The 18,269-nt window shown below is 52.5% G+C and overlaps 1 protein-coding gene across 1 annotated transcript in view; it reads left to right on the top strand.

Moving 5' to 3' along the window:
* Positions 1-18,269, top strand: part of LOC139240903 (unconventional myosin-Ib-like) — a 67,898-nt gene that overhangs the window by 30,370 nt on the left and 19,259 nt on the right. Inside the window, exons 11-17 of the mRNA XM_070869410.1 lie at positions 1,140-1,226; positions 2,643-2,708; positions 4,199-4,303; positions 4,655-4,717; positions 6,187-6,387; positions 8,246-8,472; positions 13,805-14,005. Coding sequence (XP_070725511.1) covers positions 1,140-1,226; positions 2,643-2,708; positions 4,199-4,303; positions 4,655-4,717; positions 6,187-6,387; positions 8,246-8,472; positions 13,805-14,005 — 950 coding nt within the window. The remainder of the gene's footprint in view (positions 1-1,139; positions 1,227-2,642; positions 2,709-4,198; positions 4,304-4,654; positions 4,718-6,186; positions 6,388-8,245; positions 8,473-13,804; positions 14,006-18,269) is intronic.

An 18,269-nucleotide genomic window follows, 5' to 3' on the forward strand; every position in this document is an offset into this window, starting at 1 on the left:
TACAGAGTAATGGGGACCTGGGAGTGAGCTATACAGAGTAATGGGGACCTGGGAGTGAGTTATACAGAGTAATGTGGACCTGGGGACCTGGGAGTGAGTTATACAGAGTAATGGGGACCTGGGAGTGAGTTATACAGAGTAATGGGGACCTGGGAGTGAGTTATACAGAATAATGGGGACCTGGGAGTGAGTTATACAGAGTAATGGGGACCTGGGAGTGAGTTATACAGAGTAATGGGGACCTGGGAGTGAGTTATACAGAATAATGGGGACCTGGGAGTGAGTTATACAGAGTAATGGGGACCTGGGAGTGAGTTATACAGAGTAATGGGGACCTGGGAGTGAGTTATACAGAGTAATGGGGACCTGGGAGTGAGCTATACAGAGTAATGGGGACCTGGGAGTGAGTTATACAGAGTAATGGGGACCTGGGAGTGAGTTATACAGAGTAATGGGGACCTGGGAGTGAGTTATACAGAGTAATGGGGACCTGGGAGTGAGTTATACAGAGTAATGGGGACCTGGGAGTGAGCTATACAGAGTAATGGGGACCTGGGAGTGAGTTATACAGAGTAATGGGGACCTGGGAGTGAGTTATACAGAGTAATGGGGACCTGGGAGTGAGTTATACAGAGTAATGGGGACCTGGGAATGAGTTATACAGAGTAATGGGGACCTGGGAGTGAGTTATACAGAGTAATGGGGACCTGGGAGTGAGTTATACAGAGTAATGGGGACCTGGGAGTGAGCTATACAGAGTAATGGGGACCTGGGAGCAAGCTATACAGAGTAACGAGGACCTGGGAGTGAGCTATACAGAGTAATGTATATTGCTGCAAGGAGGAACTGGGCTGAAACAGCTTCAAATATATTTCATGTGGCCCCTTTACAACCATAGAAGAGGTTTTCATCCTACCCGTCTGGGTTGGATTGAAAGCCAATTCTCAGAGGTCAAAGGGCAGTGTCGAACCCAGTGCTCGCTCCCCTGTATAATTCAAAGCTTTCTACAAAGTCATTGGCACAGGAACTTTTTGGTTTTGATTTGCGCCCATAGTTACTGAACCAGTTGTCGATTGCTAATGGGTAGGAAGGATGAATCGCGCACAACATAATAATGAAGATGTCATATTTTTGCACAGGGTTACTATGCACGTGACGCTCTGGCGAAAAACCTTTACAACCGCTTGTTTAACTGGCTGGTGAATCGAATCAATGAGAGTATCCAGGTAATCCGGCACAGTGGAGATTCGCCGTTAATCATATTGGGACTCAATTGACACAAATGTCACCGCATTTAGGGTTAGGGGTAGGGTTATTATGGTACTACTGGATCCAATGGAGTCGAAACCTCGCAGTTTACACAATGCTGTTGCCATATTATAGCGAGAATAACTGGAACACAGTTGGGGGAAAATGCAGTCAAATGAATCCGCACATCAGCAGTATAAGATCATTGATGAGAGGAATAAATTGAGTATTATTGTAATGTATGCTCACAGGTTTGTAGAGCTGTTGAGTTGGGAGTGGCTTAGCCAGTCACGTGATGTTCACAAGACTCAATAAAACCCCAGCCAGTTGAGTTCGGGGGATCCACGATGGGGCAGGTGGTTGTGAGACAGGATTGACTTGGTTTATATTCACTGGAATTTCGAAGAATGAGAGGGCATCTCATTGAAACATATAAAGTTTTGACGGGATTGGACAGGTTAGATGCAGGAAGAATGTTCCCGATGTTGGGGAAGTCCAGAACCAGGGGTCACAGTCTAAGGATAAGGGGTAAGCCATTTAGGACTGAGATGAGGAGAAACTTCTTCACTCAGAGAATTGTGAACCTGTGGAATTCTCTATCACAGAAAGTAGTTGATGCCAGTTCGTTAGATATATTCAAAAGGGAGTTAGATATGGCCCTTACGGCTAAAGTGATCAAGGGGTATGGAGAGAAAGCAGGAAAGGGGTACTGAGGTGAATGATCAGCCAAGATCGTATTGAATGGTGGTGCAGGCTCGAAGGGCCGAATGGCCTACTCCTGCACCTATTTTCTATGTTTCTATGAGCCTGGTGGATGAACTGGTAATGTGTAGTGTGATTGTTAAACCTTTGCTAATAAACCAACTCGTTCTTAATCGCAATGTGTTGCTGTGAATTCTTAAGCAAAGAACCCATGAAGCAAATACATTACAATTATGAACTCCCCAACTGGTTCAGTGAATACACGCACTGCCCAATCTGTTACTGAGGCACACAAACAGGAAGCGCCCAGTTTCGAACTCCTGTCTGTGTTGAGACTGTTGGGCTCAGCCCCCCTGGGTTCGGAAAAAGGTCAGTCACTCCTGATCGATTTCCAATGACCGCTGATGGAAAGTGCGTCTGTGCATAGACATCCATTGAGGATAGTATCGGCTTGGCCGTGATGCCCTCGCAGTCAAATAGCCTGCCATTTCATTGTCTAGGCTCACACATGAAGGATGGCCATTTGTGCTAGGCGCTGGAGTGCTGCCGGTGTCTAGCACGAATCAGCATCTTCAGGAGAGGAGGGGGGAAGATTGGGTGTTGGGCACTGGAATGGAGTAGAAGAGACTAATAGGATGTCTCGCAAACAAAGTTATGGCAAACCAGATTAATTCGAATTATTTTTGTTGAAGGTTAAAGGCAAAGTACAGAAGAAGGTGATGGGAGTGCTGGATATTTATGGATTTGAGATTTTTGAGGTAAGTTTTCCTGTCAAAACTGTCCCAGAGCAAGGCAGCAATACAGGACAGGGAAATCGTACATGTTTACAATGCTACTCATGGAAACAAGAATGAGAGGCTGAAAACAGCAAGTACTACATCATATTGACAGCACAGAAATAGGCCATTAGGCCTAACAGGTCCATGCCGGTGGTTCTGCTCCACACAAGCCATACTGTATTGTGTTAAACAATGGAACTCTGTCCTGTCGGTGCAGAAATGAGGGGTTTTGATTTGAACTGATGCAAATTAAGGAGCTTTGTTAAATCCGGTCTCCCTGATGAACAGAGCCGTACACCCAGGTTTGACTGCGGTTTTGTGTTGAATTCGTTGGAACTGGATAGAGGTGGGACCATATCGGCCAGAGTTGCCGCTCCACGATTGCTGTCCAATGACTCTTGCTGGAAAGAGCACGTGTGGGGCTCCGGAGAGAGTGCAACTGGGTTCAGCTGTGAAACCTCCCATAGCCAAATAACCCGGCAACATTTACTGTCGAGATTCAGACTTCAACAATGACATCTTGGGCAAGATACTGAATGCCAGCGATCCCCGGAAAAAGTCAGCACCTTATGGAGAGAATATTCCCATTTATTTGAGTTGGCCCACTGTAAATATTTTGAGCTAATTTTATTTCTGTTCCTAAAAAGATTGAACTTCTGAAAATGTCTGATGTTTGTGTTCATTTTTTGGTGGCTACAGACTCCAGTAAATTCAGTGTGGAGTGATGCTCATTTGCTGTTAGTTTGCATACACTGACTGATTTGTGCTCTATTCTTTCTTTCGTTTTATTTTTTTGACTCATATTAAAGCTATTTCTCTCTTTAGGTCTCCTCCCCACTGAGAGGAGCAGAGAATAACCATCTCTCAGCCAGTGGCAATGCTTCTGTGTAATGTGGTGTGTGAGAGTGAATGCCTCTTCATTTTCACTCCAACCCTGGGTTTTCGGGGAACTGTTTGGGTCCTTACTTGTGAATGTGATTGCACCTCGCCTCGGAGTCAGAAGGTTGGGGTTCAAGTCCCACTGCAGAGACTTGAACACATAACTCTAGGCTGACACTCCAGTGCAGTACTGAGGGAGTGCTGCACTGTCGGAGGGGCAGTCTTTCGGATGAGATGTCGGAGGTCCCATCTGCTCTCTTGGGTGGATGTAAAAGATCCCACGGCACTATTTCAAAGAAGAGCAGGGGAGTTCTCCCCGGTGTCCTGGCTAATATTTATCCCTCCACCAACACCTGGTGAATTATCTGGGTCATTATCACATTGCTGTGTGTGGGAGCTTGCTGTGCGCAAATTGGCTGCCGCGTTTCCCACATTACAACAGTGACTACACTCCAAAAGTGCTTCATTGGCTGTAAAGCGCTTGGGAGCGTCCTGAGGTCGTGCAAGGTGCTATATAAATGCAAGTTCTTAATTTGATAGGTTTGAAAGTGTAAAATACTCACATAAACCAATCAAATTTCTTCTCCTAGGACAATAGTTTTGAGCAGTTTGTTATAAACTACTGCAATGAGAAGCTGCAGCAGGTCTTCATTGAAATGACACTGAAAGAGGAGCAGGATGAGTATGTACGAGAGGTAAGCTGTCCCTCAATCCGCTCTCATACAGATAGATAAATGTTGTTATTAAAACTAGTTGAGCTCTTCTGATAGTTCAATGGGTAAATACACTGCCCAGTATGGAATGTGTCATTCAGACTGAACCCATTTCAGCTTCTACATCTGGTTCATGGGGCAGGTGCTAGAATTGGCCTCAGTGCCCCTGAGCTAGGCCACCTGGTGTTTATTTACTTCTTGGAGTAATGAATCTTAATGACTGCATCACTAAAACATGTCTGTGCCCCCAAGTCTGGTCTTTGAGAATGATGGTGATGCAAACTCCAACTGAACATGTCCTGTGCTGAATATAATCCTCCTTCTGTTTTTCAGGGGATTGAGTGGACGCAGATCAATTACTTTGACAACGAGATCATCTGTGACCTGATCGAAAATGTACTTCTTTAAAAAAAAAATCAGTTCTTGCACTTATTATTTTTGTATTCATAGAATCATAGAAGTTTACAGCACAGAAGGAGGCCATTCGACCCATCGTGTCTGTGCCGGCCAACAAGAGGCTACCCAGCCTAATCCCACTTTCCAGCTCTGGGTCTGTAGCTCTATAGGTTATGGCACTTCAAGTGCACATCCAAGTACTTTTTAAATGCGGTGAGGGTTTCTGCCTCTACCACCCTTTCAGGCAGTGAGTTCCGCCCCAGACCCCCACCACCCTCTGGGTGAAAATATTTCCCCTCAAATCCCCTCTAAACCTTCTCTAAATTTATGCCCCCTGGTTGTTGACCCCTCTGCTCAGGGAAATAGGCTCTTTCTACCCACTATATCTAGGCCCCTCATCATTTTATACACCCCATGCAGAGTGGGAGAGTATTGCCTGAAGCGTGAGTGTGTGTAAGTGCGTATTTGTGTGAGGGTGTGTGTGAGAGCGTGTATGTGTGAGAGTGTGTGCAAGAGTCTGTGTGAGAGTGTGTGTGTGAGATTCTGTGTGAGGGTGTGTGTGTGTGTGTGTGTGTGAGAGAGTGTGTGTGTGAGAGTCTGTGTGAGGGTGTGTGCAAGAGTCTGAGAGTCTGTGTGAGGGTGTGTGTGAGAGTCTGTGTGAGGGTGTGTGTGTGTGTGTGTGTGTGTGAGAGAGTGTGTGTGTGAGAGTCTGTGTGAGGGTGTGTGCAAGAGTCTGAGAGTCTGTGTGAGGGTGTGTGTGAGAGTCTGTGTGAGGGTGTGTGTGTGTGTGTGTGTGTGTGAGAGAGTGTGTGTGTGAGAGTCTGTTTGAGGGTGTGTGCAAGAGTCTGAGAGTCTGTGTGAGGGTGTGTGTGAGAGCATGTGTATTTGTGTGAGGGTGTGTGTGAGTGTGTGCAAGTCTGTGAGAGAGTGTGTGTTTGAGGGTGTGCTTGAGAGCATGTGTGTTTGTATGTGTACGTGCATGCATATTAGTCTATAAAACCAGAATTTTAATGAGCAAATAGCAACGTCCCTTACAAATCAGTTAATAATGGTTAATAAATTAATAAAAACCTCACAGTGTGGTAATCGGGATCAGGAAGGTCCTGGGTCCAATTATTCGCTGCTCTCAATGCTGCTGGGCAGAAAGAGGAAACCAGCCATGCTCCTGTCATTAACCACTCTCCCGTGACCTCTCCTGGAAGGTGCACACATCCAGTGAGGACAGGATTGAGTTTGGCTGTGATGTGATCAAATAGTCTGCTGACCAACACTGTCTATACTTACACATGACGAATAGCCACTTTGGTAAGGTATCAGACAGCACCCGGCACTCGTGCAACTGTACCCCAGCGGGGTCAGTGCCTTGAGGAGAGGAGCAATTAAAAATTGGGGGACGGGGAATATCATGTAGCAATAAGAAGGTAATGTTGGCCATTCAATTGAGATGCAATATTGATTATCATATGTAGGGTAAAAAGGGCATCCTGGCAATGTTGGATGAAGAATGTCTCCGGCCTGGTCACGTCACTGAAATGACTTTCCTCCAGAAGTTAAACCAGGTCTTTTCTGGCCATCAGCATTTCGAGAGCAAAGAGACCAAGAATTTGAAGTTCATCACCGATGTAACGCTGTCTGACAACTGCTTCCGTGTGCAGCATTATGCAGGAAAGGTGAGCATTTCACCTCTTGTGGGATTGCCCACTGCTGGTTCTCATTCCTGATACTTTATAGTCCATGGTAGATTCTTCATTTTGAGCTGCATTTATGAATTTTGGAACCAGCAACCTGATCATCCGCTATACGTGTAAGTGAGGACTCATCGCCTCGGCCAAAGGGCCTGCAGATTGAGGGCAGTATGTTCATGTCGCTGCCTCTCGACATTTCCCCCTTTCAAATCGTTCGACAGTTGGAGGGGTTCACAGTATTTTACAATATTACTTTTGACTGTCACAGCAATTCTTTTTTGAAAAAGGTATTTTTCTTAACTTTTTTGGTCTCCTTGTGTCGTGCGCTATGTACACTCAGGATGGAGGGAAGCGCGTCCGTCCCAAGCCTTTGCCACTGTCTTTCTGTAACCAGCCACTAAGGGGGCCACACAAAAGCAAAACTAGGATGACACACCCTTCATTTTCTATCTCTTCGTGTAGAAAAGAAAGATTTGCATTTATATCGCACCATTCACCACTTCAGGATATCCCAAAGCGTTTTACAGCCAATGAAGTACTTTTGAGCTGTAGTCACTGTTGTAATATGGAAAACTTAGCAGCCAATTTGCACACAGAAAGCTCCCACAAACAGCACTGAGATAATGACCGGATAATCTGTTTTTGTTACATTGATTGAGGTATAAATATTGGCCCCAGGACATCGGGGGGAACTCCCCTGCTCTTCTTCAAAATAGCGCCATGGGATCTTTTACATCCACCTAAGAGAGCAGGCGGGTTCTTAGTTTAACGTCTCATCCGAAAGTCGGCACCTCCAACTGTGCAGCACTCCCTCAGTACGACCCCTTCGATAATGCGGAGCTCCCTCAGTACCGCCCCTCCGACAGTGTGGCACTCCCTCAGTACAGCCCCTCCGACAGTGCGGAGCTCCCTCAGTACTGCCCCTCCTACAGTGCGGAGCTCCCTCAGTACTGCCCCTCCGACAGTGCGGAGCTCCCTCAGTACTGCCCCTCCGACAGTGCGGCGCTCCCTCAGTACTACCCCCCCAACAGTGCGGCGCTCCCTCAGTACTGCCCCTCCGACAGTGTACCGCTCCCTCAGTACCGCCCTTCCGACAGTGCGGCACTCCCTCAATACTGCCCCACCGAGTGCGGCACTCCCTCAGTACTGCCCCTCCGACAGTGCTGCACTCCCTCAGTACTGCCCCTCCGACAGTGCGGCACTCCCTCAGTACTGCCCCTCCGACAGTGCGGCACTCCCTCAGCACTGCCCCTCCGACAGTGCGGTGCTCCCTCAGTATTGCCCCTCCGACAGTGCGGCACTCCCTCAGTACTGCCCCTCCGACAGTGCGGCACTCCCTCAGTACTGCCCCTCCGACAGTGCGGCACTCCCTCAGCACTGCCCCTCCGACAGTGCGGCACTCCCTCAGTACTGCCCCTCCGACAGTGCGGTGCTCCCTCAGTATTGCCCCTCCGACAGTGCGGCACTCCCTCAGTACTGCCCCTCCGACAGTGCGGCACTCCCTCAGTACTGCCCCTCCGCCAGTGCGGCACTCCCTCAGTACTGCCCCTCCGACAGTGCGGCACTCCCTCAGTACTGCATTGAAGTGTCAGCCTAGATTTTTGTGCTCACGGCTCTGGAATGGGACTTGAACCCACAACCTTCTGATTCAGCAGCGGGAATGTTCCCAACTGAACACTGGTGAGGACAGGATCGCACTCACCTGCAATCTCCATGGTGTCATACTAGAGGGTGGCTGGCAACTGTGAAACGCTACTCAGCACGACTGAGCAACTTCAGGAGAGGAGAGGTGGAAACTGAAAGAAAAGTGAATCTTTACGTTCATTTTTTCTTGTTCTTCCAGGTGACGTACAATGTTGCGGAGTTCATAGACAAGAACAATGACCTGTTGTACCGTGACCTGTCTAAGGCCATGTGGCAGGCCAAGCACAAGCTCATCAAGTCCCTGTTCTCTGAAGGGGACCCAAAGAAGACAGTGTTGAAAAGGCCACCAACTGCTGGCTCTCAGTTCAAGGCCTCTGTCGGTGTCCTCATGAAGAACCTACTGGCTAAAAACCCCAACTACATCAGGTAGGATTCTTCCCACATTTGACTTTGTTTGAGGGGTTGGTCCATGGTTGTTCAGCTAGAAGTAGGGCAAATGATTTGGTGAAATTGCTGAAGATCGTGGGGCAGTTGTGGGAGAAATGGTGGTGTTGTTTTGGGAGAGACCTTTCTTGAAGATGTGTGTTTGTCGCAGTCAATCTCTTCCCTAATTGGCACGTTACTTTTAATCCCCAGTGTGTTGAAAGTGTCATGTATTCAACCAGCATTGTAACCTATGTATAAACTGACCTAAGTTGTACACCGTGAGAACACCGACCACTAGGTGGGAGACACTCCTAACCTGGACCTTCAGGTATAAAAGGGGAAGCTCCACCCACCTTCATCACTTGAGTGCTAAGGAATAACGGACAGGTCACAGACTGACCTTCTCTCAAGCATGGGCCTCGTATGCATTTATACTGTGTAGTAAGGACGTATCAATGGCGACAAGAAACTGGGATTTAAACCACGCGAGCATGGCCACTAGCAGAACAGACGAGAGGTACTGTGTTAAGGAATGGTTGGGACAGAGATTCAACATTGTTAAAGCAGCACACAGTTCTCCAGGCAGACAAGGGCAGTCAGGCATGCCCCAACATGTAGTCGAACCCAGAGGGGGGAGTTCGACAGAGACAATGGCAAGCTGAACAGCGATTCACGCCATTGCAAGGGACAATGCGGCCAGTAATGGGGCCATCAACACCTGTTAATGGTGCACTCAAGGACAATAACAGGGGCAGTCAGGGACGATCGACTGGCAAGGGACCTTTTGTTTCAAACCGCAACTCATGCTGGAGGCGTGGAGGCATACACTCAGCCGGAATTTGCAGAGATGAGCAAAATACCTGCAGAAATTGCAGAAATGGACACTGGGGGAAATCGCTGGAAGCTGAAGTTCAGCGAGTTCATGTGGAGCACGTATACAGTTCATACACCAGGACGCCACCGATAATGATGAAAGTGCTCCTCAATGGCATCCCAGTATCAATGGAGCTAGACACGGGGGCCAGCCAGTCCCTGATGGGTATGAAACAGTTCGAAAAGTTGTGGGCATCCAAGGCCAGGAGGCCAAAATTATCGCCGATTGACGCACAGCTACGGACTTACACAAAGCAGATCATTCCGGTGCTAGGCAGCGCCACGGTAGTCGTGACCCACAAAGATTCGGAGAACAGGTTGCCACTCTGGATTGTCCCAGGGGACGGTCCCGCACTACTGGGGAGGAGTTGGCTTGCTATCATGAACTGGAAATGGGGCGATGTCAATGCAATTTCCTCTGTGGAGTATCATGTTCACAGGTCCTGGACAAATTTGACTCATTATTTCAACCCGGCATTGGCACTTTCATGGGGGCCAAGGTAGTGATTCACATAAACCCGGACGCCAGACCAGTACACCACAAGGCCAGAGCGGTGCCGTACGTGATGCGGGAAAAGATAGAAGGCGAATTGGACCGCCTGTTGAGGGAAGGCATCATCTCGCCAGTCGAATTCAGTGACTGGGCGAGCCCGATTGTGCCGGTGCTCAAGGCGGATGGGTCGGTCAGGATATGTGGCGATTACAAGGCCACCATCAATCGGGTGTCACTCCAAGACCAGTACCCGCTACCGAGAGCGGAGGACCTCTTTGCGACGCTATCCGGTGGCAAACTTTTTTCAAAATTGGACCTGACCTCAGCTTACATGACCCAGGAGCTGGCGAGTGAGTCGAAGAAGCTGACCACCATCACGACACACAAGGGGTTGTTTGAGTACAACAGATGTCTGTTCGGGATTCGCTCGGCCGCCGCGATCTTCCAACGAAATATGGAAAGCCTCCTCAAGTTGATTCCAGGGACGATGGTTTTTCAGGACGACATCCTCATTACGGGTTACGATACTGAAGAACACCTCCACAACTTGGAGGAGGTGCTACGCAGACTGGACCGGGTAGGTCTGCGACTGAAAAAGGCGAAGTGCGTCTTCCTAGCTCCAGAGGTAGAATTCCTGGGGATGAGGGTAGCAGCAGACGGGATCAGCCCTACTGCATCCAAGACGGAAGCGATCCAGAGAGCACCCAGACCCCGTAACATGACGGAGCTGCGTTCGTTCCTGGGGCTCCTGAACTATTTTGGTAACTTTCTTCACAAATTGAGCACGCTGCTAGAGCCGCTACACGTGCTCCTACGCAAAGGTCGCGAATGGGTCTGGGGGGACAGCCAGGAAAGGGCTTTTAATAGAGCACGCAATTTGTTATGTTCCAACAATCTGTTAACGCTATATGACCCATGTAAGAAACTTGTGTTAACGTGCGATGCATCGTCCTATGGTGTCGGGTGTGTGTTGCAGCATGTCAATGCCAAGGGTCAGTTACAGCCGGTAGCTTATGCCTCCAGGCGTCTGTCCCAGGCAGAAAGGGGCTACGGGATGGTAGAAAAGGAGGCGTTCGCATGTGTATATGCGGTAAAGAAAATGCACCAGTACCTGTTTGGCATGAAATTTGAGCTGGAGACAGATCACAAACCCCTAACGTCCCTTTTGGCCGACAACAAGGCCATAAATGCAAATGCATCGGCCCGCATACAGAGGTGGGCACTCACGTTAGCCGCCTATGACTACACAATTCGGCACAGACCGGGCACCGAAAACTGCGCCGATGCACTCAGCAGGCTCCCACTAGCCACCACTGAGGGGGCTACCGAGCATGGTGCAGAGATGGTCATGGCTGTTGAAGCTTTCAGAAGCGAAGGCTCACCCGTGACAGCCCGTCAGATTAAAGTCTGGACAAATAGAGACCCGCTATTTTCTCTAGTCAAGAAATGTGTCCTGAATGGGGACTGGGCAGCCACGTACAGGGCATGCCCTGAGAAATTTAAACCATTTCACAGGCGCAAGGATGAACTCTCGATTCAGGCCGATTGCCTACTGTGGGGAAACCGCGTAGTCATGCCCCAGATGGGCAGAGAGGTGTTCATCAGAGAACTCCACAATGGGCACCCGGGCATTGTCACGATGAAGGCAATTGCCAGGTCACACGTTTGGTGGCCAGGGATAGACGCAGACCTGGAACTTTGTGTTCGCAGGTGCAACACGTGTGCCCAGTTGGGCCATGCGCCCAGGGAAGCCCCCCTTAGCCTCTGGCCATGGCCCGCCAAGCCTTGGTCACGCATTCATGTGGACTACGCAGGTCCTTTCATGGGGAAAATGTTTTTGGTTGTAGTAGATGCCTACTCCAAATGGATCGAGTGTGACATTTTAAATTCAAGCACATCCTCTGCCACGGTAGAAAGTCTACGGGCAATGTTCACCGCCCACGATCTACCGGACATCTTGGTCAGCGACAATGGCCCGTGCTTCACAAGCACTGAATTCCAGGACTTCATGGCAGGCAATGAAATTAACCATGTTAGAACGGCACCGTTCAAGCCGGCCTCAAACGGCCAGGCAGAACGAGCAGTGCAAATAATCAAACAGGGGATGCTCAGAATCCAAGGGGGTTCCCTACAAACCCGCTTATCACGCCTCCTGTTGGCCTATAGATCCCGACCACACTCACTCACAGGGGTTCCACCCGCAGAGCTACTAATGAAAAGGACGCTCAAAACCCGGTTATCCCTTATACACACCATGAAAGAAATTGTCGAGAGCAGGCGCCAGTCACAATATCACTACCATGACAGGAATGCGAGGGCGCGATGTATTGATGTAAATGATCCTGTTTTTGTCCTCAACTACGCTGCAGGGCCCAAATGGCTCGCAGGCACTGTGGTTGCCAAAGAGGGAAATAGGATTCTGGTAGTTAAACTTACCAATGGACAAATCTGCTGCAAACATGTGGATCAAACAAAAAGGAGGTTCAGCAACCCCATAGAAGAAGCAGAGGAAGAACACGATATAGAGTTCACTCCACCACAGGTGACCGAACACCGGAACCAAAGGGAGGAGAGCCCAGTCACTGTGGGCAGTCCGGACAGGCCTGAGGCACTGCAAACAGCAGACACTCAGGCCAGCGCCCAACAACCGGAGCCCCAACTCAGGCGCTCTACAAGGGAGCGTAAACCACCAGAGAGACTCAACCTGTGATCCCAATAAGACTTTGGTGGGGGGAGGTGATGTCATGTATTCAACCAGCATTGTAACCCATGTATAAACTGACCTAAGTTGTACACCGTGAGAACACTGACCACTAGGTGGGAGACACTCCTAACCTGGACCTTCAGGTATAAAAGGGGAAGCTCCACCCACCTTCATCACTTGAGTGCTCAGGAATAAAGGACAGGTCACAGACTGACCTTCTCTCAAGCATGGGCCTCGTGTGCATTTATACTGTGTAGTAAGGACCTATCAGAAAGTGCTGCTGTTCTGTCTGCGTCAGCCCTCCTGAGAGTGACGCTTACTGGAAGAACTGTTCATACAGTTGGCAGGCACTCAGCTCTGTTCCACTCGCCGGCACTGTTTAAAATGATAGCAATAAAACCTAGTGATGGTGGAAATGCCACCCGCTCAGGACAAATAGATGCCTTCTGGTACCATACTGTACTCTCTGTGCCCATGTCCCCACAGTCAGCAAGCATGTGTACCAAAGCAACCTGCTGCAGGCCTCTGTGTATGTTTTATTTTGAATCAGTCTAAGGATGTGGGCATCGCTGGCAAGGCTGGTATTTATTGCCCATTCCCTAGTTGTCCTGAGAAATTGGTGATGGGGCACCTTCTTGAATCGCTGTCGTGGTTTGCTACAACTGAGTGGCTTGCTCAACCCACTTCACGTTAGTGTGGGACTGGAGCCACATATAGGCCCAGACTGGATAAGGCTGGCAGGTTTCCTTCCCTAAAGGACATGTGTACAAGGTACACTCTACCCTTTGACCCCTGCTCCTTGCCTACCTTCCGACCCCTGCTCCTTGCCTACCTTCCGACCCCTGCTCCTTGCCTACCCTTTGACCCCTGCTCCGTGCCTGCCCTTCGACCCCTGCTCCTTGCCTGCCCTTCGACCCCTGCTCCTTGCCTGCCCTTCGACCCCTGCTCCTTGCCTACCCTCCGACCCCTGCTCCTTGCCTACCCTTTGACCCCTGCTCCGTGCCTGCCCTTCGACCCCTGCTCCTTGCCTGCCCTTCGACCCCTGCTCCTTGCCTACCCTCCGACCCCTGCTCCTTGCCTGCCCTTCGACCCCTGCTCCTTGCCTACCCTTCGACCCCTGCTCCTTGCCTACCCTTCGACCCCTGCTCCTTGCCTACCCTTCGACCCCTGCAGGTCGACCGCATCTAATTGAACAATCACTGCATTTTCTTGGGAAATGTTCAACCGAATTTCACCCTAACCTGTGTGCTGACTCCTCACAGATGCATCAAACCCAACGATACCAAATCCCCATTGAAGTTTGTGGATCAGCTGGTGCAATGCCAAATCATGTACCTAGGGCTGATGGAGAACGTGCGGGTGCGACGGGCAGGATACGCCTACCGACATCACTACAAGCCCTGTCTGCAGCGGTACAAGATGATCTGTAAACAGACGTGGCCAAACTGGAAGGGGAATGACCGGTAAGGACATGTCACCGTTTCTCATAACCACAGCACTGTGTCCATGTAACACAGGAACAGGAGGAGGCCATTCAGCCCCCCGAGCCTGTTATATTAGGAACAGGAGGAGGCCATTCAGCCCCTCGAGTCTGTTACATTAGGAACAGGAGGAGGCCATTCAGCCCCTCGAGCCTGTTACATTAGGAACAGGAGGAGACCATTCAGCCCCTCGAGCCTGTTACATTAGGAACAGGAGGAGGCCCATTCAGCCCCTCGAGCCTGTTACATTAGGAACTGGAGGAGACCCATTCAGCCCCTCGAGCCTGTTACATTAGGAACAGGAGGAGGCCGTTCAGCCCCTCGAGCCTGTTACATTAGGAACAGGAGGAGACCATTCAGCCCCTCGAGCCTGTTACATTGGGAACAGGAGGAGGCCATTCAGCCCCTCGAGCCTGTTCCACCAGTCAATGAGATCGTGGCTGATTTGTGACCTAACTCCATATACCCGCCTTTGCCCCATATCCCTGAATCCCCTTTGGTTAACAGAAATCTATCAATCTCCGATTTAAAATTAACAATTGACCCCCAGCATCAATTCCCGTTTGTGGAAGAGAGTCCCAAACCTCTCCCACCTTTTGGGCCCAAGTTTCCACATGATTCGCGCCTGATTTTTCGGAGCAACTGGTGGAGAACAGACTATTTTAGAAATCGCAATTCTCCACATTTTTTTTTCTGCAGTTCTAGTCAGGTAGAACAGTTCTAGTTTAGAACAGAATTTTTTCTTCAAAAGGGGGCGTGTCCGACCACTGACGCCTGACTTGAAAGTTTCCACAGTGAAAACGTACTCCAAACTAAAGTAGAATGGAGCAAGTGAAGATTTTTGTAGAACTGAAAAAACCTGTTCTACACATTAAAAAATCAGGCGCAGGTTACAAATTAGGCGTCCGGAACGAGGTGGGGGGGGGGGGGGGAGGGAACTCATTAAATTGGACAATAAATCCTTATTTATACTTCTACAAATATTATACAAATAAATCCAACCTGAATAAACATTTATAAGCCAAGAAAAGATTAAATAAACCATCTTCCTACCTGTGTGAGAGTGCTTCAGCCAGGGAGAATTCTGCAGCCGTTCGTGCCGCTGAGAGAGAGAGAGAGAGAGAGAGAGAGGGAAGGAGAGAGAGGGAGAGAGGGAGGGAGAGAGAGAGAGGGAGGGAGGGAGGGAGACAGAGGGAGGAAGGGAGAGGGAGGGAGAGGGGGAGGGAGGGAGGGAGAGGGGGGGGCGTCGGGTCGGGGAACAGGAGCGCGGGTCGGGTCAGTCGGGGGGGGAGCGGGTCTCGGGTCTCGGGTCGGGGCGGGGAGGGGAGCGGGTGTCAGGGGGGGAGCGGGTGTCGGGTCTCAGGTCGGGGCGGGGAGGGGAGCGGGTGTCGGGTCTCGGGTCGGGGCGGGGAGGGGAGCGGGTGTCGGGTCTCGGGTCGGGGCGGGGAGGGGAGCGGGTGTCGGGTCTCGGGTCGGAGCGGGGGGGGGGAGCGGGTGTCGGGTCTCGGGTCGGGGCGGGGAGGGGAGCGGGTGTCGGGTCTCGGGTCGGAGCGGGGGGGGGGAGCGGGTCTCGGGTCTCGGGTCGGGGCGGGGAGGGGAGCGGGTGTCGGGTCTCGGGTCGGGGCGGGGAGGGGAGCGGGTGTCAGGGGGGGAGCGGGTGTCGGGTCTCAGGTCGGGGCGGGGAGGGGGGGGGGAGCGGGTGTCGGGTCTCGGGTCGGAGCGGGGGGGGGGAGCGGGTGTCGGGTCTCGGGTCGGGGCGGGGAGGGGAGCGGGTGTCGGGTCTCGGGTCGGAGCGGGGGGGGGGAGCGGGTCTCGGGTCTCGGGTCGGGGCGGGGAGGGGAGCGGGTGTCGGGTCTCGGGTCGGGGCGGGGAGGGGAGCGGGTGTCAGGGGGGGAGCGGGTGTCGGGTCTCAGGTCGGGGCGGGGAGGGGGGGGAGCGGGTGTCGGGTCTCGGGTCGGGGCGGGGGGGGGGAGCGGGTGTCGGGTCTCGGGTCGGGGCGGGGAGGGGAGCGGGTGTCAGGGGGGGAGCGGGTGTCGGGTCTCAGGTCGGAGCGGGGGGGGGGAGCGGGTGTCAGGGGGGGAGCGGGTGTTGGGTCTCGGGTCGGGGCGGGGAGGGGAGCGGGTGTCAGGGGGGGAGCGGGTGTCGGGTCTCGGGTCGGAGCGGGGGGGGGAGCGGGTGTCAGGGGGGGAGCGGGTGTCGGGTCTCGGGTCGGAGCGGGGGGGGGGAGCGGGTGTCGGGGGGGGAGCGGGTGTCAGGGGGGGAGCGGGTGTCGGGTCTCGGGTCGGGGCGGGGGGGGGGAGCGGGTGTCGGGTCTCAGGTCGGAGCGGGGGGGGGGAGCGGGTGTCGGGTCTCGGGTCGGAGCGGGGGGGGGGGGGGGAGCGGGTGTCGGGTCTCGGGTCGGGGCGGGGGGGGGGAGCGGGTGTCGGGTCTCGGGTCGGGGCGGGGGGGGGGAGCGGGTGTCGGGTCTCGGGTCGGAGCGGGGGGGGGGGGGGGGGGGGAGCGGGTCTCAGGTCGGAGCGGGGGGGGGGAGCGGGTGTCGGGTCTCGGGTCGGAGCGGGGGGGGGGGGGGGGGAGCGGGTGTCGGGTCTCGGGTCGGAGCGGGGAGGGGAGCGGGTGTCAGGGGGGGAGCGGGTGTCGGGTCGGGGCGGGGGGGGGAGCGGGTGTCAGGGGGGGAGCGGGTCTCAGGTCGGGGCGGGGGGGGGAGCGGGTGTCGGGTCTCAGGTCGGGGCGGGGAGGGGAGCGGGTGTCAGGGGGGGAGCGGGTGTCGGGTCGGGGCGGGGGGGGGGAGCGGGTGTCGGGTCGGGGGGGGGGGGGGGAGCGGGTGTCGGGGCGGGGAGGGGAGCGGGTGTCAGGGGGGGAGCGGGTGTTGGGTCGGAGCGGCGGGGGGGAGCGGGTCTCGGGTCGGGTCTGGTCAGGCGGGGAGCAGGAGCTGGCCGTGGGAGGAGCCCCAGTGAGGCCATTGGGCCAGGGCTAGGGGCTGCGTGCTTCGGGCCCCTCCCACACAGTTCGTCGCCTGGAGCTACTGCACTTGCGTGCCCACGGTAGCGCGCATGTGCAGAGGTCCCGGCACGGTTTTCAGCGCCGGGACCTGGCTCCGCCCCCCCACGGCTCGTGCTGGCTGCGCCGAGGGCCAGAGGACCTGTAAGTAGGTGGAGAATACCGAGGATTTTTTTAGGCGCCGTTTTAGGCGCGAAAAACGGGCGCCCAGCTCGGAGCGGCGCCCGTTTTTTTTCTTGTGGAAACGTGGGCCCTTTGTGTGTAGAAATGTTTCCCAACTTCACTCCTGGAAGGTCTGGCTCTAATTTTCAGACTCTGCCCCTAGTCCCAGACTCCCCAACCAGCGGGAACAGTTTCTCTCTCTCTACCCTCTCTGTTCCCCAAAATATCCTGAAAACTTCCATCAGATCACACCCTGAACCTTCTAAATTCTCGGGAATACAACCCCAGTTTGTGTAATCTCTCCTCGTAACTTAACCTATGGGGTCCAGGTAACACTCTGGTAAACCTACACTGCATTCCCTCCGAGCCCAATATACCCTCCCTAAGGTGTGGGCCCAGAACTGCTCACAGTCTCCAGGTGTGGTCTAACCAGGGCTTTGTACAGTGCAGCATGTACTCTAGTCCTCTAGATATAATGGAAAAGGTGTGCTTTTTAAAAAATAAAATAGAAGAGATTCACGTACCTGCCCCAATATACTAATGAGTATATACCCCACCCAGGGAGGTCCCAGGTTTGACCTCAGCCACAGGGGCAGTATGGTGCCTCCATTGGCCTCAGCATCCCTGAGATTAGCAACCTGCTGCCGATTCACTATCCAGTGACACCTGCTGCTAAGTGATCATTTGTGGAGGACAACATTCGTTTTGACTGATGCCCTCCACAGTTGAATTGCCTGGCACCACTCACACATGAAGAATGGCCTGTTGGGTGAGGTAACAGGCAGCTGTCAATCCCTGTGGAATTGTACCCTGGCGACAGTCCGAGCCTTCAGGAAGGAAGGGGAGAAAAGGCCACTTTCAGAGCAGACCACAATTTAACTGAGACTTTGGGGGTGGGGGGGGGCGTCAGAGGGCACTACATGTTCACTTATTGGTCGCAAACCAATTCATAAATCATACACATCTGTAATTCACTGCTTAGCATCTGCAGATAATGCAGGTAATCAATAAAGACTATTTTATCCAATGATTAGCATGCTAAGCTCCAACCTTGCTGACAAAATAGGTCACACTTCAAAACCCTGTT

This window comes from Pristiophorus japonicus, chromosome X (genome assembly GCF_044704955.1).
Source record: "Pristiophorus japonicus isolate sPriJap1 chromosome X, sPriJap1.hap1, whole genome shotgun sequence".
Lineage (NCBI taxonomy): Eukaryota > Metazoa > Chordata > Chondrichthyes > Pristiophoridae > Pristiophorus > Pristiophorus japonicus.